This window comes from Cannabis sativa, chromosome 8, assembly GCF_029168945.1.
Source record: "Cannabis sativa cultivar Pink pepper isolate KNU-18-1 chromosome 8, ASM2916894v1, whole genome shotgun sequence".
Classification (NCBI taxonomy): domain Eukaryota; kingdom Viridiplantae; phylum Streptophyta; class Magnoliopsida; order Rosales; family Cannabaceae; genus Cannabis; species Cannabis sativa.
In genome coordinates, this window is record NC_083608.1 from 47,187,284 (window position 1) to 47,211,582 (window position 24,299).

General features: G+C 31.8%; 4 protein-coding genes across 7 annotated transcripts; all 4 read right to left on the reverse strand.

Annotated features, from left to right (window-relative positions):
- Window positions 1-585: 585 nt before the first annotated feature.
- LOC115699437 (protein kinase PVPK-1) lies at window positions 586-4,141 on the reverse strand. Of its 2 annotated transcripts, none has more exons than XM_030626850.2 (3): window positions 3,692-4,141; window positions 1,860-3,123; window positions 586-1,639 (listed from the first exon to the last, which is right to left on the reverse strand). In XM_030626850.2, exons 2-3 carry the CDS (start codon window positions 2,978-2,980, stop codon window positions 769-771), a joined length of 1,992 nt encoding a protein of 663 aa, XP_030482710.2. In that variant the 5' UTR covers window positions 2,981-3,123; window positions 3,692-4,141; the 3' UTR covers window positions 586-768. The 2 variants fall into 2 exon arrangements, with proteins under 2 accessions (XP_030482710.2, XP_030482709.2); XM_030626849.2 differs by lacking the exon at window positions 3,692-4,141 and adding an exon at window positions 3,397-3,636.
- A 1,915-nt stretch (window positions 4,142-6,056) lies between these two features.
- On the reverse strand, window positions 6,057-7,854 carry LOC115698897 (uncharacterized). The gene is made up of 3 exons (XM_030626099.2): window positions 7,662-7,854; window positions 7,458-7,577; window positions 6,057-6,444 (listed from the first exon to the last, which is right to left on the reverse strand). The coding sequence occupies exons 1-3, from the start codon at window positions 7,698-7,700 to the stop codon at window positions 6,265-6,267; spliced, it is 339 nt and encodes a 112-aa protein (XP_030481959.1). The 5' UTR covers window positions 7,701-7,854; the 3' UTR covers window positions 6,057-6,264.
- Window positions 7,855-9,280: 1,426 nt separating this feature from the next.
- On the reverse strand, window positions 9,281-9,799 carry LOC133030654 (uncharacterized). Its single transcript, XM_061103464.1, has one exon. It carries the CDS (start codon window positions 9,797-9,799, stop codon window positions 9,281-9,283), a length of 519 nt encoding a protein of 172 aa, XP_060959447.1.
- A 10,138-nt stretch (window positions 9,800-19,937) lies between these two features.
- LOC115699678 (transcription factor PIF5) lies at window positions 19,938-24,054 on the reverse strand. 3 transcript variants are annotated; one of them, XR_009683924.1, is made up of 9 exons: window positions 23,876-24,054; window positions 23,278-23,367; window positions 22,241-23,189; window positions 22,043-22,141; window positions 21,874-21,939; window positions 21,308-21,373; window positions 20,901-21,200; window positions 20,674-20,825; window positions 19,938-20,269 (listed from the first exon to the last, which is right to left on the reverse strand). XR_009683924.1 is itself a non-coding variant. In XM_030627200.2 (9 exons), exons 2-9 carry the CDS (start codon window positions 23,343-23,345, stop codon window positions 20,265-20,267), a joined length of 1,683 nt encoding a protein of 560 aa, XP_030483060.2. In that variant the 5' UTR covers window positions 23,346-23,367; window positions 23,876-24,054; the 3' UTR covers window positions 19,938-20,264. The 3 variants fall into 3 exon arrangements, 2 of the variants coding, with proteins under 2 accessions (XP_030483060.2, XP_030483061.2); XM_030627200.2 differs by having other exon boundaries at window positions 20,674-20,803; XM_030627201.2 differs by having other exon boundaries at window positions 20,674-20,803; window positions 23,696-24,015.
- Between the last annotated feature and the right edge of the window lie 245 nt (window positions 24,055-24,299).

Here is a 24,299-nt window from a genome sequence, read left to right on the forward strand (position 1 = left end):
CATCAGGGTATACTAGTGTGGACAAAAAGACAAGTATCAACTATCATATATGTCAACCTTGTAAAAAAAGAATTGCTAAAAAATATTATTGGTGCCTAGTATTCTCTTAAATGATATCACTTTTAGTCTAATTAAATATATTTTATATAACTTAAAATATAACTTTTAAAGAATATTACTAACTAATTGTAGGACGTCACCTATAAAAAAATATTGAACACCGCTAGTACCCAATAACAATGCTCTTATAGAAAAGATATCAAAACTTCAAAAGAAGGCCAACCCAACTTCTTAATTTTCCTTTTTCCAAACACCCCCTATAAAAATGAAGTTAATGGTTTTAAATCAATTGAAACACTGTAATAATAAAAGGAACATTACAAACAAAATTGATAGTTTTCAAAACAATCAAAACCTTCATTACTTTTCTTACCAAGTTATTACTCACCTCACCAAGAAACCAAATGAAATTAAGTTGAAAGAGTGTGACATTTTGTTGCAAAAAAGAAAGAGAAGCCAACTTAATCAAAGCAATTATTACTTATTAGAGTTATTAATGGAATAAATTAAAGAAAGAAAAAAAGATAAAACAAATTAATTTCTCATTTAGATGCATTTGCATTCCCGCAGTGCTGCTATGGAGCTCAGTCTGAAGGAGCAAGTTTACATATTTTATCAAATGAAGAAAAGGGAATACGGATTTTTATCCATTTGCAATGGAAGAACCATTGAAGCACTAAATGAAAACAAGAAAATCAATGATAAGAATCAAAAGAAATCAATCTCAAAATAATTACCAGAAGGCTTTACATCAACACCCGGATCTTTCCCATTTGTGGGAATTTTGGGGACCTCATTTCTAGGAACATCCATCGTGTATGGTTTCGGGACATCGGGTGGACTTGTACAGCGGATCAGTGCCCAATTCACACTCTGAAAGAAAGGATGTTGCTTGATTTCTGTTGCACCACGCCTATAAGCGAGGCGATGCTGTGGCTCTTTCACTAGTAAACCTCTGATCAAGTCCCTTGCAGCAAAGCTCACACTCGGTGACTCTGGAAATCTCAAGGGCTGGCCAACAACATTGAACAATGTAGCCCTGTTCCCTGCTCCTTTAAATGGAGTTTTCCCGAACAAAAGCTCGTAGAGAAAGATACCAAATGTCCACCAATCTACAGCACTGCCATGGCCTTCGCCTTTGATGATCTCTGGTGCTAAGTACTCGTGTGTCCCAACAAAGGACATGGATCGAGCACTTGTTGGTTCAGCGATGAGCTCAGGGAGAGGGCTCACTTGGTGATGTACTTCGGTTTTTGGTTTGGTCTTCTTATCTTTCTTGGGCTTACGTGATAAGAAGCGTGGAGCAAAACACGCGGGTTGGATGCAATCAGGCTGCATAACACAAGTTGGCTCGATACATGAAGGCTGAGCACAATAACCCGAGCTCTTTGACTCCATGGTCGAGTTTGAAGATTTTACAAGAGTAGGGGATACAGCACACCTTAAAGAGAGGTCAAAATCTGAAAGCATAATATGTCCATCTTCTCTGACTAAAACATTTTCGGGTTTAAGGTCTCTGTAAATGATTCCAAGCATATGCAAATACTCTAAGGCAAGAAGAACTTCTGCAACATAAAACCTGAGGAAAAATGATACAGATAAATGAAAATGAGAGAAGTAAAGATGCCCACATCCAGATCACAAAAGTTTCTACAACTAAAGCCTCCACCAAAGAATGCAATACATGTTTTCCTAATCTATTCACTATGGGCTGCAGAGACTTATATGACATAATGGTAGATCAATTTATAATTTGCATAACAAAGAAGTAGAAAAATAAGGAAAGGATAATTCCTAACCTGGCAGCATGCTCAGAAAAGAATTTCCCAGGTTGCCTTTGCCTGAGATTATGTAGATCTCCACCAGGGCAGAACTCCATCACCAAGCAAGAGAATTTTTCTGTCTCGAAATGCGTATACAGTGTGGGGAGGAATGGATGATCCAAAGATTGCAATATCTCTCTTTCTGTTTGAGCCCTTGGAAGCTTTTTCCGGCTTCCCAGATCAGTTTTATCCATAACTTTCATTGCGAAAAACGTTCTAGTACCACTCAGCTCAGATAAATAAACACTGCCAATATCTCCGCAACCAAGTTTCCTATGCAACTTGAAATGATTCAAACCCAACATCCCATGACGAGATCGAATAGCTTGAATTGCATCCCATCTTGTATCATTTGCCATATGGGGTTTGAACATAGAGGTGCTCAAACTACTAGTGCTGCTCTCATCACTAACATCACTCCCTGTGCTGCCTCTACAGATGCTGGTCTTCCTGCTTTCATTAAATTCACAGGAATTCTTCATTTCACAGCCCTCACCAATTTTCTCAATACTGCTTGTACATTCACTGGCTTCAGTATTGGTGAAACTTTCTTTGGCTTCTGAATACACAGTGGCTGAGTACAAGCTACTTTGGGGACTTGCATAAGAAGTAACAGTTGGTTGGGGTGTTGATTGGCAGTTCATTTGCCCAACACTTTCTTTACATGGAATCAAACCAAAAGTTTCTGATTCCACCAAACAGCTTGAATCACAATTTTCTTCACCAGTTAGATGCTTAGTGCAGCATTTGTCTTCCACCTTAGAAACATTCTTCTGAGTAGAAGGTCCTGCTGATTTATCAATCCCCTTATTCGCAGCAGCCCCGTGTTTTACCATAACGGGTGTCTCTTGATGCTTCAAATTGTCCTGCATTGCTTTATATGAATCACTTTGAATAACCACAGAACCATTAGGATAGTACATCGGTTTTTTGCCATAGCTTTGAGCTGGTGAATAATATATTGATGAAGCTCCACCATCACTTGATAAGCTCGGTGATGGAATCCGAGAAGGATGATGATGATGAGTACCACTTGTGGTAGGCAGATTGTTGCCTAGTGATAATGAATGAACCCCATCAACAAGAACTGAATCCATGGAACAGTTTTCAGGCGAAGGCACCACCACCTTGACACCAAATTTCAACTAGGCAAAGTGATTGATTGTAAAGATACAGATGTTGATTCTAACAATATGGCCAAAACCATGGTTTTTACATAATCTCCCACTTTAATGCCTACCTAAAAATGTTTAAAAAGCCAGTAAGAAGTATTAGAAACTTGGCTCAACGACTAGTCTGGTTGCAATAAAAGACATTAATTAGATGGATTACAGAATCGGCAGAGACCCATATGCAGATAATAATAATAATAATCATAAGAAGGAACTCACACAACTAACAAATCCCATAAATTAAATGGGATAAATTAGATGAAAACGTAATTCAATACCAGCCTTTAAGAACAATCTAATGTGTCAGAAAAGTCTTAATTATTTCATTAATCAAATCATACCCGTTAAGTAAATGGCATTGCTTTACAAATTCAAAGCCGCCAAAAGATAAGTTTCTTCAAAACCCAGAAACCCAATTGGTCACCGAGAAAATGTACAACATCAACAACAAAAAGAAGAAAAGAAGAAGAATTTATTCATATATGAATTGTTGTTTAAAACCCAAGAAACTGAAAACTTCCACGCATAGAGAACCCAATACAAGTAACCTGAAACCCCGAAATTCGACTTTGGATTCTTTACAAACCAAGCTGAAAGAAATAAAAGAAAGAAGTAAAAGGGTTTATATATAGTTACCTTCTAGTGGCAGAAGAAGAAAAAGCAGCAAACTTTCATGGCTGACGATATGGGTACAAATAAAAGAACTCAGAAAGTTTGACAGAGGAAAAAAAAAAGTGGAGTGACTTTGGAAGAAAGAACGTAAATGAGTCTTTTGGTTCCACTTGGGTGAGTTTCAGATCCGATCCCCAACAAGAAAGCAAAGAAATGAGAAGACTTTAACCACAAAAACGAAAATTAATTAAAAAAAAAAAAACAATCTTTTTTTTTAAAAAAATAAACAAAAAAAGAAAAGGTTTTTCTTTTTTTTTTTTTTTTTTTTTTTTTTTATGGTTTTCAGTTATATTTTATCGTTCGTGTTCTTGTAGGCTTAGAAAAAATATAGATGAGATTGATTATAAGAGAAACCAAGGCCAACTTCACAAGCAAAGCAAAGGAAAAAAAAAACGTCTTTAACTTTGGAGGGTTGCCTCTAAGAAAGCCCCTTATTCTGGTTTCTTGTTCTTGTTTTTTATTATAAAAATAATTAATAATAGAGTTTTAAAAAAAATAATGATAATAATAACAATAGAAATTAAAAGGTTTGTTTTAGTGGATGGACGTGGAAAAATAAGAGAATGTTATAGGGCACCCCTACTTTATGATTCATGGGCTACCCTATCTACTTAAGATTAATAAAAAGAAAGCTACTTTAAAGATTATTATTATTATTTCCCTACTTTATAATATAAAAAAAATTACACATTTCATTATTGTCCTTTTTCATAATTCATATTGATTAATAATTATTATTATTTTGCCAATATGGTTTAAGTTGTTTGGTACAAACACTAAAGCAAATAAAGTTGTTGAGTCATTTTACTTGTATAAATAATGACATTAAGTCTAAATAAAATATGGCTTGGCAAAAAAAACTAAATTATTTAATATATTATACTCAATTATCCATTTCTAAAAATTGACAGACATATGTTTGAAAATGGGAATATTTATTATATCTTTAGTAGGAAGACCAAAACTAGATTCAAGAATCTATGAAAATTGAGGAAATAATTGTAATGTAATTTAGCTTGGATCACCTACAAACATGTTCATGGTAATTGAATAGTCTCTTGTCAACTCATTTACTCATGTTTTTATTTTCTTTAGGAACCAAAATTCGGGAAAACGACATGTGTAATATATTTTATTAAAATTATTTATTCATTTAATTTACTAATTGTATAAAATATTAATAATAAGTAATAGTAATCACATGGAAATTCTAAAGTAACCGCACCAATTTCATTAACTTCCTTCCATTTCACAAGGAGAGCTCACATGCACGCACGTGAACATTGCTCGGAGCACGTGGCCGGCTGTCATGCCCGGCGCATGATACTATTTTACGCCTTCCTTGAGTTAAAAATAAATTTACTTAAAAACATTTTTGTTTTTTTCTCACTAAATAAATCATAAATGGTATAATCTCAAGACAATGGGCCAATGATGGCATATTCGTAATTTTGAGTTATCCAGTTCAATTACGAGTAGGCCCAAATCTTTCGCTGTATTGGGGGCCCACAGAGATAGTGAACCCGTACATGCTTCCCCATGGAAACTACGCTGTCCTCCGTATCATGAGAAGGAGAAGGTTCATAATAATGCATATTTATGAAGCTATTGACACGTGTAATGATTGTATGGGATTCAGGCCTACTTCCTCATCTAGTGGGAGCAATGTTCCCTTTAGAGTAAACATGTTTATAACAATCATAATCAATCCAATTCAATCCCCCAACCTGCTCTATGATTGTTAATTATACCCAGTAATTTTCTTTAAATACTAGGTAAAATTTCTAACCAAAAGATTAATTATCCTCCCTCCTTGCGTAACGTAATTACCTTTGCTATTTTAACATTTTATCGGTAATTGAATCTCAAAGGCATTCTTATCATTTGGTAGATCCAAGTTCATGACCTATTTCGGGTTCACTCGGAGCTTTGGCAACCACAATAGGAGATGTGATTAATTCCCTGACTGTTAACTGTTAAGAAAGTAATAATGTGCTATTAACTAAATGGTATATTCTAATACCAAAAAAGCATATTATATTATTATTATTATTATTATTATTAAGGGTTGGTTTCCTATAGTTGTTGTTGGGACTTGAAATTCCTCCAAAGACGTGTGTACCTTTCTAAAGGTAAGTGTCTTTTTTGGCCCAAGATGAGGTTACAAACAAGTGGATTGGTGTTAAGTTTAGATGGTTTGGTGGGATGCAAATGTAAATGCTCAAAACAATGAGTGAGGTTCCCAATCACATGCATGAATGAATGGAGCAATTTATTTGGTAAGGGGTCACTACTACCACACAAACAAATGCTTTCATGTACACTACACTACACCAAACCAAACCATATTTTAGTACACTAACTTTAGTTATTCAAATTACAAACTTCTCAATATGCATTTTACTACTGTTTTATTTTCCTCTGTACATGGGAGATAGTAACTAATTAGAAAGATAAAATATATGCTACAGATGATGGAATTGCATATGATAAAAATATGCATCAGAACATAAGTTGCTGATAGTAAAAAGCAGATGTCAAGATTGATCTAATAAATTTTCAAGATATAGATTTAAGATGTATCTTCCTGTAGACAAAACATCTAGTCTCTTCTCACTAGGTTCATACTTGCCTTTTCGGAGCTGGTATCGGTGAGTTACAGCTGAGATTGTATAAGCTTGGCCTTCAATAGTCACACTCTCCCCACATTGCAAGTTCTGTAGACAAAGCAACAGATCAGATACAATGAAACATGAAAAACAACCTAGCAGAGATATCATGTTTATATGTTCCCAAACTCACAACTTAAGTTGGACCTACCAATCCCCATTAATGAACCAAACAGAATAATGTTAACAACATTGACAGATCATTGAAAATGATCAAGTGTTTGGACTAACTTATTTTTTTTTTTTCTCTGGATGATAATTCTTTTTGCAGGGAAAATCAAAGTATTCATACAAGGCCACCACATCCACACACATGTATTGAATCAATCAAATAAAAAAGTACATAATCATAAAGGAAATATAAGATAAAATCATGAATTGTCACAATGATTTGCTCATATTTTCAGGGTCGGCCATCAATCTGAAATGTACACTTGTCCTAGTATCATCTTCTCTTCTCCATGATTTAGGTTTAGGGTGAATTGAATTATGCCAATGGCATCTTTTATTTACTAAAATAGGAAATCCATTCATGTCAAAAATTATCTTGAAGTCATTCACCATAGATGATCTTCCTTAAAGCTGAGAGAAGTATCAAACCCAATCAAAGAGCTTGCAAAACAAAATCATTGAGTATGATTATGATACCAACCCCATTTTCATTTCTCCTTTTTCAATTCATATTCTTATAAAAATTTATATAAAGTTCTAAACTTTATTAACTTGAAGTCAATCTACATTTGCATGTCATGATCTTAAAAAGCTATATAGTCACAACTCACATTATTTTTGTACATTGGTTGTCCCACACAATAGGCTGTAAACAGCTCCACCCATTATCCACTGATATAGCCTCACTCATTACTCATTTCATCAATTTTATTATATGCACTCATTTTCATCATTTCAATCACAAAAAGGCAGAAATCCCAATACACAAAAGAAGGAAGCTTTTTTATTTAATTTTTTTAAGGAAATATTTAACAACAAATGGGGAACATTGGCAGCAAAATAAGCCTTTAAATAAAATATGAAAAAGGGGGGAAAAGCGAGGGACTTACAGGAGGAAAGCAACGGACGCCAAGGTGTTTAGGGGGAGGTGTAATTTCGATTACTTTATAAGGGTGGAAATTCTCTCTGTTTTTCTCCTTTTTTCTGCAATAAACATGGATTTTTGGAGTCTGCAATGGAAGAATATTAAAACAATTTTCTCTGAAATTCATGAAATTAAATACAAATAAAGTATTGTCTTAAAAAGCAAGCACCTTTGGGCATGAACCTAAACCCAGGCTCGAACACGCCATTGCTAACCCTTATCCTCCCTCAATCTCTGTGGTGGGATTTGGAGATTTCACTGGTTCGCCCTGAGAAAATGCTTACCAGAAAAATATTTCTTTATTTTTTTTAATTTAATTATTTTGGGAAAAAAGAAAAACGCACTGCGCTGATGGGAAGAAAAAGAAAAGAAACGGTTAATAGGAAAAATAAGTATCCATTTTCGTTTAAATTGAAAATGGGCTGGTTAATGAATGCCAATATGGACCTGAGCTTGTGGGAGTGGGCTGGCCCAGGCCCAGGCCCAGCCCCGCTGTTCTATGAATACCAAGGCTCAAAAAAAAAAAAAAAAAGAATAATTAAATCAAAAAGGCAAAAAATTACAGAAATAAATTCTTATATATTTTTACGTACAGTTATTCAAAAGAGAAAAATATTTTTGCGTACAGACTATAATTTTTTTAACTAAAATACGAACTATTGATTGACATTGTTGTATTTTCATGTTGTTTTTATATTGTTTGTATGTTTATTTTTTTCTTTGTTGTTTTTTGTTTTTTTTTTATGGAACTCAATAATAGAGTAAGTAAAGAAATAAAAAAAAATTGTAAAATTGAAAAGATTTCGTAGAAATGTAAAAAGTTATTTTAACTGTATAAATGTCGAAATTGTGCCAAAAATGACATTTGTGTAAAAGTCCAAAACAAAGAAAACGACAACTACGTCACCATAAAAGAGGAGAAATTGAAAATGGGTTGGTCTGATGATGTAGATGTTGCAAATACGGGCCTGTGATTGTGGGCTGGCCCAGGCCCTCCTTCTAATGAATCTCTTATATGCACACTCTCCTAACACAGATAATAAATGAATGGGTATAGATGGAAAAATAAAAGTGATCTACAAATATGTATTTTTTTTTTTTTTGGTATAAAGGAAAATAAAAAATGGAATGTCTGAAAAAAAAAATTAAATTAAAAAATTTAATAGATGGACACTTTAAAATGCAACTAAATAGAAAAATAGAATAATTTCTTTTTTCATTCTTTTTCATTGAAGCATTAGAATGTTATTTTAATGATATGACTCTTTTATTTTAAAATGGAAAGAATCATCATTCTTATATAAGATAAAAAAAAATTAATAATTTTGTTATCAATTTTTTTATACATTTTAAATTTAATTTTAGTCCATTCTTATTCTTATATTTTTATTCTTATTAACAACACTACCTCAATTTGTAGGATTTTTTTTTTTTTTTTTTGAATAAAGGATGGAATTTATTCAATAACTTTCAGTAGTTACAATAGATATTAATTGAAAAGGAGCATTAGTCCCACTGAAAATACAATCTGACTTTAAACTAGACCCTCTTGCTATGCAATGAGCAGTCTTGTTTGCAGATCGTTTAACAAAACTTAAAGAAACGTCATTTAAATTAGAAAGAAGCTCTCGACAATCTCGAACAATTAGACCAAACTGTGATGGCATGCATATAGAACTTTGAATTGCCTGAACCACCAGTAAAGCATCGGTCTCGATCACCACACTTGACCACTTCTTTCTTTTTATCCAACTTAAGGCTTCTTTGACCCCAAATACTTCAGCAACTTCAGGCTGAACCAATCCAACTCGGCTCCCTGAGATATATAGCTTCAATAAGCTGTCCATTGTGATCTCTTGCTATACAACCAAAACCGAACTTGTTCTCCGCTTGAAAAATGGCACCATCAACATTAACCTTAACCGTATTTAACATTGGTTTCTTCCAGTGCTCATTAACATTATTAATATCATCTATTAATAATGCCCCATGTTTTTGTGATTGAGCATTTAACCATTGGTTAAGGACGACTCTAGCCGATCGAACCACTTCATACGCTGAACAAGTCTTGTCATTCCACACAAGATCATTACGGACCGCCCATATTTTCCAGCTAACCATAGCTGATTCACGAACCACTTCAGGAGGTTTAGAGGCCATTAAATCAAAGAACCAGGCGTTGAAATCACTACAGTGTGCACCAGTAACGTTCACTGCCGAGAGAGACCAGCATGAACGACTAAAGCTACAGCCCAAGAGAATGTGACATATCGTTTCAGCAGAGAAATTGCAGAAGGGACACACCATTTCGATATTCACATGCTTTGTATTCAGCTGTACTTTAGTTGGGAGACATTCCGATGTTGCACGCCATAAGAAGTGTTGAACCTTCTGAGGAATCTGGACCTTAAATATTAACAAATTAAGTTTAAAATTATCTCAAAAATGGAACTACAAAACATAGTTATGCCCTCCACTATAGTATTAAGCTAGTAATTCTATAATTAATCAAAATATACAAAGTTATACCATATATCACTACAATCACCATCTTTAATAAGGACAAATTTCGTCAGTGATAACCATCAATGGCAACATGTCGTTGGTGATAGTTTGTCAGTGATAATATTATTACTGACGACATTGGTAAAAAGAGGTTTGTCGTTGGTGATAATATGCAGATCTTGATATTTAGGAAGAACCGTTTATAGATTGTATCATTGTTACATATACGTATAAATATTAATTAATTAAAGAAGGCATGGGCGTATAACATAGAACAGTAGTGAATAGAGGCAAGTTTAGAAGACAGTACGTATGGTCAAGCTTCAAATCATCACTTGTATATATTTATCCTTTTGTGCATGCATGCCTGAGTTTTGAGACATATACATAATGTATATATATGAAAGAAAATATATATGGGACATATCCAATCCTATTTTTCATTTTGGGTGTATATTAATGGCTCTTGTTTATTATGGTCCCATATTATTGGGTTTCAATCAATTTATATTATCTGTCTCTCTTCTCTTATTTTCTTCCAAATTTCATTATTAGTCTCATCACAATTTTGCACGGGACACAATAATACATTCATATGTTTCCTGACATAATCGTTATTTAAATTAAAGAAATATCTGTTTCAAAAAAAGAAAAAAAAAAATTGAAGAAAGATATTTTAAGTTTACATTGGATATGGAATTAGAGACGTGCCACCTAGAACTTTCCATAATTTTATTTTTATAAAACAAATAAATTAATTTGCATGCGACCATTATAGTAAATGATCGATTTAAAACAAAATAATTTGTTAAATCGAAAATCTTGATATTATTTCTTCCTTAATAATTAATTTGTTTAATTATATATGTATATGTGACCATGATCAAGTTGTATAGGTTTTTATTGATCATTTAGTCCTCTGCTCTCTACTCTCCTAGGTAATTGGAAAAACATGACATTGTACAATATTGTATATAATATTTAATGGCCACTCGGAACACAAACAAGACCATTGGGACAGGAAATAAAGATTCCCCTTTTGTTATGATAAATTAAGCTACCTGATTAAGTAATCATGAAATATATATAGGCCCCAAAAGGATAATATTATTTATATAAAAACACAAAACAACATAAATTTCCTAAGCTTATATTATTATACATATAGGTGTGCTCTATTGACCCCTTTTCTTATGCATTGTCGATATATGGTTTTGGGTTGATAATATATATATATATGATCATATATATCATGATAATATATGTGACTCAGATCATGACATGACTGATGTACACTTACCTATATATCTATATAAATAGGCCGTATCCAGTGTGTGATACAACACATGATTAGACAAAGTTCACATCAATACAAAACAATTTTTTTTTGGTGTCGGTTTAACACGTTGGTTAACACTTGAAATTGACGCTATTAATTAATAGGTGTGCAAAATTAGGGAGCCAAATCTTCTGTCCCAATTTTTCTCTGTCTCCCTATCCCAATCCAATTAAAATGCTCCACCTATATTTCCTACCAAAGTTAATATATTTTTCTTTCCAAAATAAACAGACTTAATATATTTACTTGAATAAATTAGATTTTACCTAATATATTATTAATATTAACGTAAGTTGTAATACTAATACATTTAAAAAATAATATATTATTAATATTAATATTTATAAAATATTAATGATAACACCAGTTTAATTTTTTAAGAAAAAAAAGAAGATTCTTAATAAAAAAAATCTGAAATAAAAGAAATAGGTCTTTTTTTTTTTATATAAATTATATTATTTTTTAACTAAAATCTTATTTTATTCTTCTTTTTTTTTCTAACGATTTTATTTTATTCAAGTGTTTTTATTATTATTTTTTTCTGAATAAAAAAAAATATGAAAAAAACATTTAACCAAAAAAAAAGTCCCATAATTAATTGAGGTGGAGCATTATAATTGGATTGGGATAGGGAGACAGGGAAAAATTGGGACAGAAGATTTGGCTCCCAAAATTAGTATCGATTTTTTTGAACTGGTGGTACCATTAGTGTCAATTTACTAATGAGCTGATTATTTCTTTTTACTTTTTTTTTTTAGTGTCCATTTTGGAAAATTAGTGTCAATTTACTAAAACTCAAGAAAATTAGTGTCGATTTTGGACCGAGGATACTATTAGAGTCTTTCCTAATTTATTGAGTTGATTGAAAAAATATTCATATGTGATGGGCCAAGCTTAAACATATAAACATAGCACTAACCCTAAATATAACCCAATCACCCAGATGCACAACCATCTCATTCTCTCTCACAACTTAGCTAGCTGCTAGTGTCGCGGTTGTACTGAGCCCATCTAGCCCCTAGCGCCCCCTTCCACCCCTTTGTGTGTGTGTGTGTGTGTGTGTGTCTCTCTCTCTCTCTCTCTCTCTCTCTCTCTCTCTCTCTCTCTCTCTCTCTCTCTCTCTCTCTCTCTCAATATCTTTCTTTTTCTTTCTCGGATCATCAGCGAAGCCACGGTGATGCCCCTCCACCATCCATCTAGCCCCAACATGTTGCCACTGTCACCCCTCGCACAAACTTCGACCGCCCCTCTCTCTCTCTCTCTCTCTCTCTCTCTCTCTCTCTCTCTATTTTGCTTCCGAGACATATTTTTATTTAATCAATCTCTACTTGCCAAGCAAGCAACACAGTTGTCTAATTCTCCTGATTCTTTGGCTGCTAAGATTATGAAAGGATTTTACTATAGCAATGGTTCTTTGCTGAGTGTTGAAGTGACTAAGCGCGTGCCGTTTCTTTAGCAAAGTATTTTATGAAATTAGGATCTTTAGAAGAAAGGATGTTGTTAGCTCGTGGGCTCAAGAGATTTCACTAAAATTTGAGAAGATGCATGGATCCCCAAGGATCATGTGGGTCGGTCTTATTCCTTCTCGGGTGGGTTGAATCTTCAAATAATTAGTGATCTCAAGCTTGATCTTGGAAGATGGAACTCCTCTTTAGTTGAGGAGTTGTTTGATGAGGTTTAAGCTAGTGCCATTTTGTCTATCCCGCGTTCCTTGTTTGATCGTTAGGATAGGCTTATTTGGTACTTTTCAAATAACGAATCTTATTCGGTGAAGAGTGGTTATTGGAGCACAGTGTCGATTTTGGGGTGGGGACAAGTTTTAGGATCCTAAAGGACTTCTCGTTAGTTGAAGCTGCTTTGGCAACTTAATCTTCCGCTAAAGATCAAAAATTTTGTTTGGAAGGCAAGTCTGAATTTCATTTTGTCATATGCCAATTTAACTCGCCATGGTATGAAAGCAGCTACGATTTGTCTAGTTTGTTTTTAGAATAATAGACTACTATTCATGCTCTTTGGTTTTGTCCTTCTCTTAAGTCTATCCGTTTGGATTGGATTCTGCGAGGTCTTGAATCTTTGAAGGATGCCTCCTTCTATTATGAATTGTCGGGATGTGTGGATATTTTGAGTAGACAGGAACTTGAGGAGTTCATTACCCTTAGCTGGCGCATTTGACATAGGCAAAATACTTTTGTTCATGATCATAAGCTCCTCCCCAACAATATGGTGGTTAGTCCTTGGCTATTAACTATCTTTGGAGGTACCAAGATGTTAATATTGGTAGGTCATCATCTATGGGTCAGTCTTCTTGTAATGTGGACAATGAAGAGTCTTCTACTGAGGTAGATTTGGCTCTTGGCGAGGTCAACTTATTTATGGATGTTGGGATTCGTTATGAAGATCGGAAGATAGGGATGGGGACTTTGGCTTACAATCCTAATGGTCATGTCTTCTTTTCTAGTGCAGCTCCGTGCGTGAGATCTTTTGAGCCTCATGTTGCTAAAGCTAAAGCTTTACTTCAAGGGCTTTCTCGTTGCCTACAGTTAGGGTATACGTCCGTTACTGCCTTCTCTGATTGCCAGCGGTTAGTTCTTCATGTCAATAACAAGGATCACAACAAATTAATTATTGACCTTTGTCTAAAAAAAGCTGGCATGAACGTACCATATTTGTAAAACAAATTGGACACATGGATATATTAAATTTGTAATTGTACAAGTACGTACTATAAATATGATACATATATAAGAACAAAATTACGTACCATATATACTTATGTGTATATTATGAAGTATGATTAATTAATTATATGAATAAAAAACAGATACTTTAGTAACAATTGTTTTGTTATAATATAATTTTTTTTATTAAATATGAATTTTAATCATAATAAAAAATTATTTAAATTAAAAACATAATATTTAAATATAAGTTGTCACTATATAATTTACTTTTAGCCATAACAAATATTTTGAATAAAAATAAATATAATCATAACATAAAAATATTAATTTATAATTAATCACAATATTTTTTTAATTTTAAATACAAATTTTATTATTACTAATAAAAATAATATTTTTTGTATTGTGGGAAACTTTGTTAGTTGGGATTTAAATTGAACATGCAAAAGGAAAAGAAGGATTATTATTTTAAGATGGAATGTAATATATTGTAGGCCGCCCGTGGTCATGCATATATATATACTAGGTGATTGTTACGTGTCAAGCCACGTAGTGTTAGTTTTATTTAATATTTTAGTTTTTTATTTTAATTAATAATTAAAATAGTATAATTATTTGAACGATTTGTTTTATAAAAATAAAATATGTGTCAGTATATTTAGTAAGTAAAATATAGTTGTGTTATAATAATGTATGTTATTAATAGTAAAATGTACATTAATCTTCTAATTGAAAAAAGTTCTATTATCTCATTTCATATCTAATAATAGCTACACAACTATACATTTATAGACTTTCACATTCTTTACAAATACCAATAATATTTTCATATTCTAATATTTTTCAACCTTCTTCTCTTGGTGGTAAAATTAAAAATAAAACTAAAAATAAGCACAAACATATAAGGTAAATACTAATTATAGCTCATTTCATCTTCTTTTTATTTTTTTTAAGCCCAAGCTCGAAAATCTCTAAGCCAACACAATCAATCTTCTTCTTCCCCGATAGCAATGAGTTGCCCCTTCTGTAATTATTTATATTATTTTTTTTAATTAAATTCTCTTACGTATATATATTTATCTATACATTTTATCTTTTCTAGGTAATTAAAAAGGGGCAACCCATATACAGTCTCACATTTATATTATCTTTTCTAGACATTTTATCTATATTTTTCTTTTTTAAAAAATAAATAAAAAAATTATTAATATTCTTCAAAGATAGGTTTGTTAGAGAGATATGTGGCTAAGATGATTTTTTTTAATTTAAAAAGAGATTATTAATATTTAAAAGATTGTTTAATTTTTTGGGTTTAATTATTGGGTTTATTTGTTAACGGGAAATCAAACCTAATCGTTAAATTTAACAGAATATTCTGTTATTTTTAAGTATATTCTGTTAAACCAAGAAATGCTGTTAGATAGACACTTTTAATATATAAAGATATGCCCAGTCCTGGGCATAGGCGGGCTAGGCCTGTGCCTAGGGCCCACTCAATTTAGGGGCTCAAATTTTTTTTTTCTCTTTTAAAATTATATTTCTTTTTTACCGATTTTAAAAAATACCACATTTTTTCTAACATAAGGATCCAAATTTTTTTTTTCTCTATGACCCACTTTGTTTCAGGGGCCGGCCCTGTATATATATATATAGATGATAAATTAAGTGAGCATCATGAGATGAAGACTGATCATCACTCTCAATTATATATCTATATATATAAATATTTATATGTATGTATATGCATGCATATGTAATATGTGTGTGAATGAATGTATGAGTATTAAATAAATAAATACTACTACCGGCATGGCACATGGTCGGCCAAGAGAAAAACTTGCATTGCATGCATGGTAGGACCATAATGTAATAATTAAGCAAAGGCCACATCAACATATTTATATATATCATCAATAATAAGAAGGATTAATTAATTAATTTCAATTTTCTAACCTTAATTTCTTTTATTTTTAATATAGAATCTTAATTTTTGCTAAGGCTTGTTGATTGAACCTTTTGTGTTTTGAGAATTTAGGGGTATTCGATCTTTTGAATCCAATTATTGACATGTAATATCTTTGTAGTGTTATAATCAAAGATATTATGACCAATATATCAATTTAATACACTAATATACTATTTTTAAAAAATTGGATCCAAATAAAATTATTTTATTAAAAGAGAAGAACCAAAATCATATATCTTAACAAGAATATATAGCTCATGAGTTGAGTTGTAAATAAGAGTCGGAATTTTTGACACGATATGAGTATGAAAGCATGAGCACGACCCAACACAAAGAGAGAGAGAGGGAGAGAGAGAGAGAAGAGCAAAAAAGGAAAAAATGTTTTTTTTTTTAAATTTATAATTTTTATGTTAAATTAATTTATTTTTAAATATTTATTTACTTAGACCAATAATATTATGTCATCTGTACACTTTGTCTATGTAGACACTAGACAATACCATATGTATTGTCAAAAATGGATAAAAATAGCTAAATACTAATTGAACTTGAATTTTAGAGATTTCGCAAATTAAGTTTTAAAAGTTAGTTGCATAGTGAAATAAAAATATTATATGCAATAATTTACTTTTTTTTTTTTATATATATATAGTACAATACTATAAATAAAAAATAAAATTATAACTATTTAAGTACTAAAAACACAAAGGAATTATTACATGGAAAATACAAATTGACACTTTATTAAAAATACTTCTATAATGTGTGGACAATATTTATACCTTTTATGTGCTTTTAATCACTAAAATACCTCTTACACTATTACTTAAACAATCAGACGATGGTTGTTGGGTGGTTACTGGGTAGTTGGCCGAAAGTTACATCAGACAAATGTTTCAATCAGACGAAATAATTGTTAGTAAAATGTTTATGCAACTGTTATGAAACATTAAAAATCAGAATAGTGTTTCCACGTACGTAACTCTATCAACATGTCTCTTCATGATTTAATATGAACAAATTCACCATTAGAAATTTGGAAAACGACAAAAATATACTAGGATAAACATTTTACTATAATATTGATGTAATTTTTTTTGGATTATATTTAAGTTGGATTATTTGGGAACTCCAATTCAACTTTTTGAGATCTTCATTTCATGGATTAGAAAATTAAAGTCTGGACATTAGTTTTATGCAAATTAAATTGGATTTCCAGTTGAATTTTAGTTTCGTAGTATTTTTTTCTACACTTTTTTTTTCATGAATTGGAAACAGCCCCTGTTTTGATTGATTCTGGTTGTCTTCTCAGGTGAAGTCGCTAGATTTAATGGTGGTTCTCCTTCTAGTTGAATTTTCGTTTCGATTGTGTTGGGTTGCTGCGTGGTTGCGCGATGGTTGTCCAAGAAGCATGGATCCTGAATTGAAGGTGTGTATAAGTGATATTTGTGTAATTTTTTATATTTGGGCTGTACATTTATTTATTTGACCAGCTAGAAGTATTTTTGTAATTTTTTAGTTAAAACTGAAAAAAGCCCGAGGACGAGATTTATCAATAATGCTCTTATTAAGGAACTACCCCCGAAGTGCTATGAATTTGTGAGTGTGATGTTGGTTCGGGCCATATTTTTTTCGTATTTTTTAAAATATGGATCATGTCGTGTTATAAAAAATATAGGCAGTGTTAGGTTGTGCCAACATTTTTAAAAGATAGATCCAATATTTTCATGTCGTGTTTTGCTCATGCCAACTTGTGTTTTTCTTAAACAAATTAGCTCGTTTTTATAGGCCAAACTTAAATTTATGCTTTAATTTTTCATATATATAATTGACAAACTAATTATTATATTTTATACTTTTAATTATATTTATAATTTTTAACAATATTATATAATTACATAAAAAACTATTAGAATTATTATATAATTTGAACATTTATTTATAAATGCTTAAATTTGTATATCATATTTTATAAATAAATCAATATATATTTTTAATTTTACAAATTTTAATAGTTTTAATTATAAAATTATAATATTAATTATATCCGAGGGACATAAATGCATATCTGTTATTATTATTAATTAAATTATAAGATTTTTTTATGTGTCGATGTCATGTGTTGTGTCTTTTAAGTTAGTCTATTTATACTTACGTGTTGTGTCTTTCGTGCTTCTCATGTTGTATAAGCACATATTTTTTTATGTCATGTCGTGTTAATTTTATAAAATTGTATCGTACTATGCTTAAATTTATATTTTTCTGTATGTGGTCGTCATTATGCCAGTTTTGTTCCATATTAAAAAGTCCAACCCACTTATTCAAGAAAAAAAAAGTCCAACACACATTTACAACACTATTGTAAAGTAACAAAACTGAAAGTTAATGAAGGTATTGCTTTACCTTTTTCTTTTCTCTTCTTTGAGGATTAAAAGATAATTCATTATGAATCTAACATGCACTATACAAGATCCTGCCTAGCTTTCTCAACATATTATATATATAAAAATATTTATATATGTGTGGTTGAAGTTGAATAGAATTTAGTACTGTACAATATGACCTGAATGCCTGGACGGTGGATGCTAATATTTATATATATATATATATATATTGCTGCATATATAATATGATATGAGACACAAAAAAACAAAAGAAGGAATTTTTACTTTTTAATTATGTCTAAAGAAAATTCCCACCAAACAACTTGTGATGAAGATGAGATTACTCCCTTGTGACAGTTATTGACATATTTTTATCATTGTGTTGTGTCATCACATTTAAGTTGATAACCAAGTACTATCTTTGTCTATCAATTCCATTGGTTTGCCACTTGGCTAAGTATGCCATCTTTAATTACTTATTTTTATTAATTAATTATGTTATTTTTCTTTTTTGGGTGAAAAATGCAATTAGCTTACAAGATTGTGGTCCAAGAAATAATGCATTTTTTTTGTTGAGAATTAGTGCACCCACCGGTGGTGTCCAATAAGGTGTTAGTTATCAATATTTTATAATAATTATTAAATAAAAACATGTGAAACTCAAATATTAAATTATACAAATGACAGTACCCTTTAGCAATTTTTATATTTTTGTTTTCATATAAACCTACTTAATGTTAGTAATCTATCATAATATTAAAATAAATCAAATATGTAAATACTGAATTTAATTACTGTGTAATTATTAAGATAGTAATTAATTATTACCCAACATATATCGTAATTACATGCCAAATCTTGTAACTTTTCAAAATTACACCAAATTTTAATTAGATAGTTTAAAATATTTCGAAAGCAAATTAGAAGAATATCCAATCACTATTCCCATTTATTTTTATTATTGTTTTTCAAAAAATCTTAGTCCCAATTCCTTCTAATTTATTTTTCAACAAATTTAAAGTATATCTGATAAACCTTTCAATAATAATTTTTTTTTTTCTTTTTTTGAGATATTAAAATAAATAGTATTCATTACAAAATGAGTAGGAAAAAGACATGCATGTGTGTAATCCTAGCTAGCTAGCTAGCTAGCTATCCATCTTGTGTTGTTTGTGACCAATTTAATGAAAATTTTGTAGATAAAAAATAAAGTGTCCCAATTCCAATATACCAATATATAGGTAGTAGTTGATTATTTGATTCCAAAACCACTAACATTTAATTCATTGAAACTTGACTAAATAATAAAGCATTTAAAAGAGTGGTACACAAATTCTCCATGATGCTCAACTCTGAAAGCAACAACTAAAATCTACACCAAAATACATCTCAACCTTAGAAATAATTGTTTTAATTAAACAAAATACACTTGATAAATTGCATGAAAAGTTTTTTGTTGAATCTCACAAAGCAATTACCTTTGAAATATTTATCAACTTACTTGTATATTCATTTATTTCAGAGCCAAAAATATTGGAATTCAAATTCAATAGTTACAATAGACCAGAACTTGAGTTGTGATATGTCATCTGATCATTGATTTATAGAGCAATTTCAGTACTGAATGGAAGAGATTTCTTTGTTCTAATCACTCTTTTACAAGTTGCTTTAGAGACATATACATAGTAAGATCAAGAAGAAAAAAAATATATCAAAATAAAAAAAGGAGACCCTTTATCAGGAAATATCAGGCTAATTATTGAGCAAGCAAGATCAGACCATTATACCCTTTGAAGTAATTTTCTCCATCTTGCAAAGAATTCTAGCAAAAATAGCTTTTTTTTGTTGGTTGGGAGGGACCATTGGAATCGGATAAGCTTCTTGATAGACTTACTCATCAACCTATTAGCATCAGAACAAAAACAGTGCTGTCATTTCAAAACTATGTGATGGTGACAAACAATTACAGCTATGAAAATTTTTCTAACTAAAAAAGATATAAGAAAATGAGTAGCAACAGAACACCTTTTTACTAGTTTATGCACACATATATACTATTATCAAGAGGAGAAAATGAGTATTATCTTGTATCTATTAACAGATAATGTTTAACCAAAATAGAGAAGCAACACAAGGATTTTCATGGGGCCAAAGTGTCAAACTTGTTTCAGAATCATACTTTAAGTAAAGGCAATGTAGATAGACAGAAACAGCTATTATTAAGTGCTATAGAATCCCACCAAGTAGGGACAGTGTCCTAACAACAATTCTTGAAATGGGAATTCTTTCTTTATGAATTTACTTACCCATCTTGCCAGTTAAAGCTCCATTAGTTGGAATTCCAGAATTTGAAGGTGCAGTATTAATCCCCTGCTGCTGTGCTATTGATTGAGTCTGTTGTAATGTTTGTGGATTAAATCTGAACAAGTTCATAGGCTGCAGAACCAGAATTTCCAATCTTCTTTTCATTTAGTATAATAATATTAACAATAATTAACATAACTAAAAATGAAATGCTATGAATATGACATACCTGAGAAACAGTTTGCATAGGATGGAACCCCATGTAACGTGCGTATTGCTCTTGAAAAGAGGCGTTTTGCATCTGGTTTTGGTAATTGATGGGGTTAAAAGCTGGGGTTTGACACAAAACAGATTGGTCTGTAGTTTGAGGCCCAATCATGGATTGATCAACCACTGGGACCCTTGGCAAATGCATTGGGTTGTGAATGGAAGGCAAGGAAGGTGGACCCATTGCCATGCCCAACCGCGACATGTAGTGCTGTACTCCTGGAAACATCATTGGTGCCATGCCACTTCCCATCCACATTACCTTAGGAAATCAACACAAAAAAGAAAGTGTTATTGATTTTGAGTGTTACAAAAAAGTTTAATAAGGTCAGTTAGTGTTGTAAGAACTTATGTGATTTTTTTTCTTACTTGGAGTTGTAATTGAAGTGACTTCAAGTATTCAATAGCTTCATCCAACATTGATGCTTTATCTGTCTGCAAAAGAAGAACCATATTTCATTCATTGAAACAGTAAGTACATGATTAATATGATATTATGAATACAAAAACAACTATTATTGGGAAAAAATGAATGGTTTAAAAAAGCTTATTTGATTTGATTTGATTTCTGTTTAATCATACAGCTATGATGTAAATCATTTTGTTGGCAATTGAGAAATCATATTTGTCTGTAACTGGTTTGGCCCATTACATGAATTAGCCTAGAAATTTCTTTGATATCCCTTTCTAATATCAGCATCAGAACTTTTGTAATCATTGGTGTTTAACTGTACAGATAGGTTGACTTAAAAGAATATCATCTTTAATCATGTTTACCATTAGCACTATCAATACTTTCTCTTGTTCAAATCCCTTTTATGAGGTATGAGCTCTTATTATGTATTTAAACTCAAGAACAAAACTTACTAAGAAAAATTGGAAAGCTATGTATATTAATTTAATGAAGTAAGAATTAGACATAGTAAGTAATAAACCTTGTTACTATGAGGTATGAGCTCTTGTAGCGCCTTCATCTTCTCATTTATTCGATCTCTACGTCTCTACATGATGAAAAATAATACAAAAAAATATAAATAGTTTAAAATACACAATTAAATGAATCAAAAACCCCCTAAAAACGTTGGAATTATGTTAAAATCCTACCCTTTCTGAAAGATTATGAACTTCAGCAGCTCTGCTCTTTCGGGATGAACCAGATCGTTGGGAAGATTTATTTGCAGCAGCAGATTCATGTTCAGCAGCCTAAAAAACCCATGTCACCAACACATTTATTATCCACGATCATAACATAAAAACAGACAATAATACATAAGTGAAAGAAGAAGATAAATTTTGTATTACATCACTTTGGCACTCTATTTCCTCTGCATCTCTATTCTTTCTTTTGTTATTGTTATTGTTATTGGCACTGGTTGTAGCAGTAGATTGCTTGCAAGTTCTTCCAAAACTGCTTCCAGATCCACCAGAAGATGAAGTAAGAGTTGGCTCAAGAGTCTCAGCCTTCCCACTCTCACTAGTCCTAGTCCTAGGCAAGATTTTCTGAACATCATCCTTAAAAGCTCCTGCAGATAAACCATTGTTCCCATCACCATTGTTGCTTGAAACCCAACTCACATCAAGGTCAGCTGCAGCAAGTTGGTTGCTTCCACAGTGACTTAACCCAACTGTCATTGCTGAACACTCTCTGACCTCTCCTCGGTTTCCGGGTTCTTTCACTGCCTGTTGTTGTTGTTGTGGCCTCATATCACACTTGCCCATAGCTGAGAATTGAGAGAAATTGACCACTTTTCCTAAGGACCCCAGATTTTGTTTTTGATGAACTGATGAGTTGCTGTAATTGTGCCTTGGTGGAGGCATGTTATGATTTTCAGGACAAGGCACCACACCATTAGAGGAAGGCTTGAGTTTTTGGTGGTTTTGGTGTTGGGAGTTTGAGGGAACATGAGTTGTATCAGAACCACCAAACTTTGACAATAACCTCTCTTCATCAACATGTCTGATTGGTTTATCAATTTCAATTGGATCACATGAAGATAGTTCAGAGAAAAAATTTGAACAAAAATCTTTCTCAAATGCATCTTCAAGAGGGTAATGAATCCATGGCACTGCATCATCATCTTGAACCATATTCATTGAATTCCCATATGGCCCACCATTCCTTATAGCTTGTTGGTCATGTTTTTGAACTTGTCTTGATTCATTAGCTCCAACACTTGCTTTTCTGTGTGTCTGGCTTTGTAAAACTACTTGCCCATTTCTCCATAGAAGCTCTACTAAGTCATGGTCAGCCCTGCAATTTTAAGCAATGTTTCATTTCAGAGATTCACAAATTCAACGTATGAGTAATTTTGGAGAAGAAAAGAGTACAAACTACAGACCCATTAGGATTCTTTTGGCCATTCACAGGGAGATCACAATCAAAATTCCAATCAGGAATGTTATTCATGACTGACCAGAAAACAAAGTGTCTGCAAAAGAAATATTAAAGTAACTCAATATAATAATAAAAAAAAAAAGTAGTGCTTTAACCATAAATTAAAGCCTTTGTCTTATACATAAACTAAGTTAAGGAACAGCGAGTGACATTTCAACAAATATAAAAAGAACAGAAATTAATATATATATATATATTTATAAAAACAGCTTAATCCATGAAAACCAATTGTTTAATTTAGTCAAACAAGTTACTTTATTATTTAAATAAAATAAGTAATATAATAATGTTCATATACCAATTATGGAATTGTGTTCAGAAATAAGAAACATCTGCAATAGAATAAATCAAACTAGACTTACTTCTTAATGCTTTCCTCCAAAGAAGAAAATATAAAAAAGTTACAAATTGACAAATTTTAAGAATCCCAGATGAGAGGGAAAAAAAAAACCCAAAAAAACACACAAAAACTATGAAAAAGGTATGAACTTTCAACTGAAGTTAAACCCAACTGAGTATATATAATAAAAGCAAAAAAAAACCTCTTGGGAAATCCTTGTATATCCAAAAGGGTATAGAGTATAGAGTTTAGAAAGAAGCAAAAATTTGGGTCTTTCTCTTTATATGGTATTTGATATCTTGAGAGTTTTGTCTTTGTGGTTTGTATGAGTTTAAAAGGAGAGAGAGAGCGAATGAGGAACCAAGATTGGACCAGAACACAGAGACTAAATTAAATTACAACGATAGAGACGTCACAGAAAGGAGATCAATGAGTAAATGATTCGCTACTAACACTGTACTATGCTTCCTGTGGGGAGATCCACGTGGCAGAATAAGATTGGATTGGGTTTGGGTGAGGTGAGTGGCTTAGTTAAAAGGTATGGAAATCTATGGAGGTTGAAAATCCGAGAGTGGATGTGATCCGTAAATGTGTGAATGTGGTGCCACGTGTGTAAGGAAGCTAGC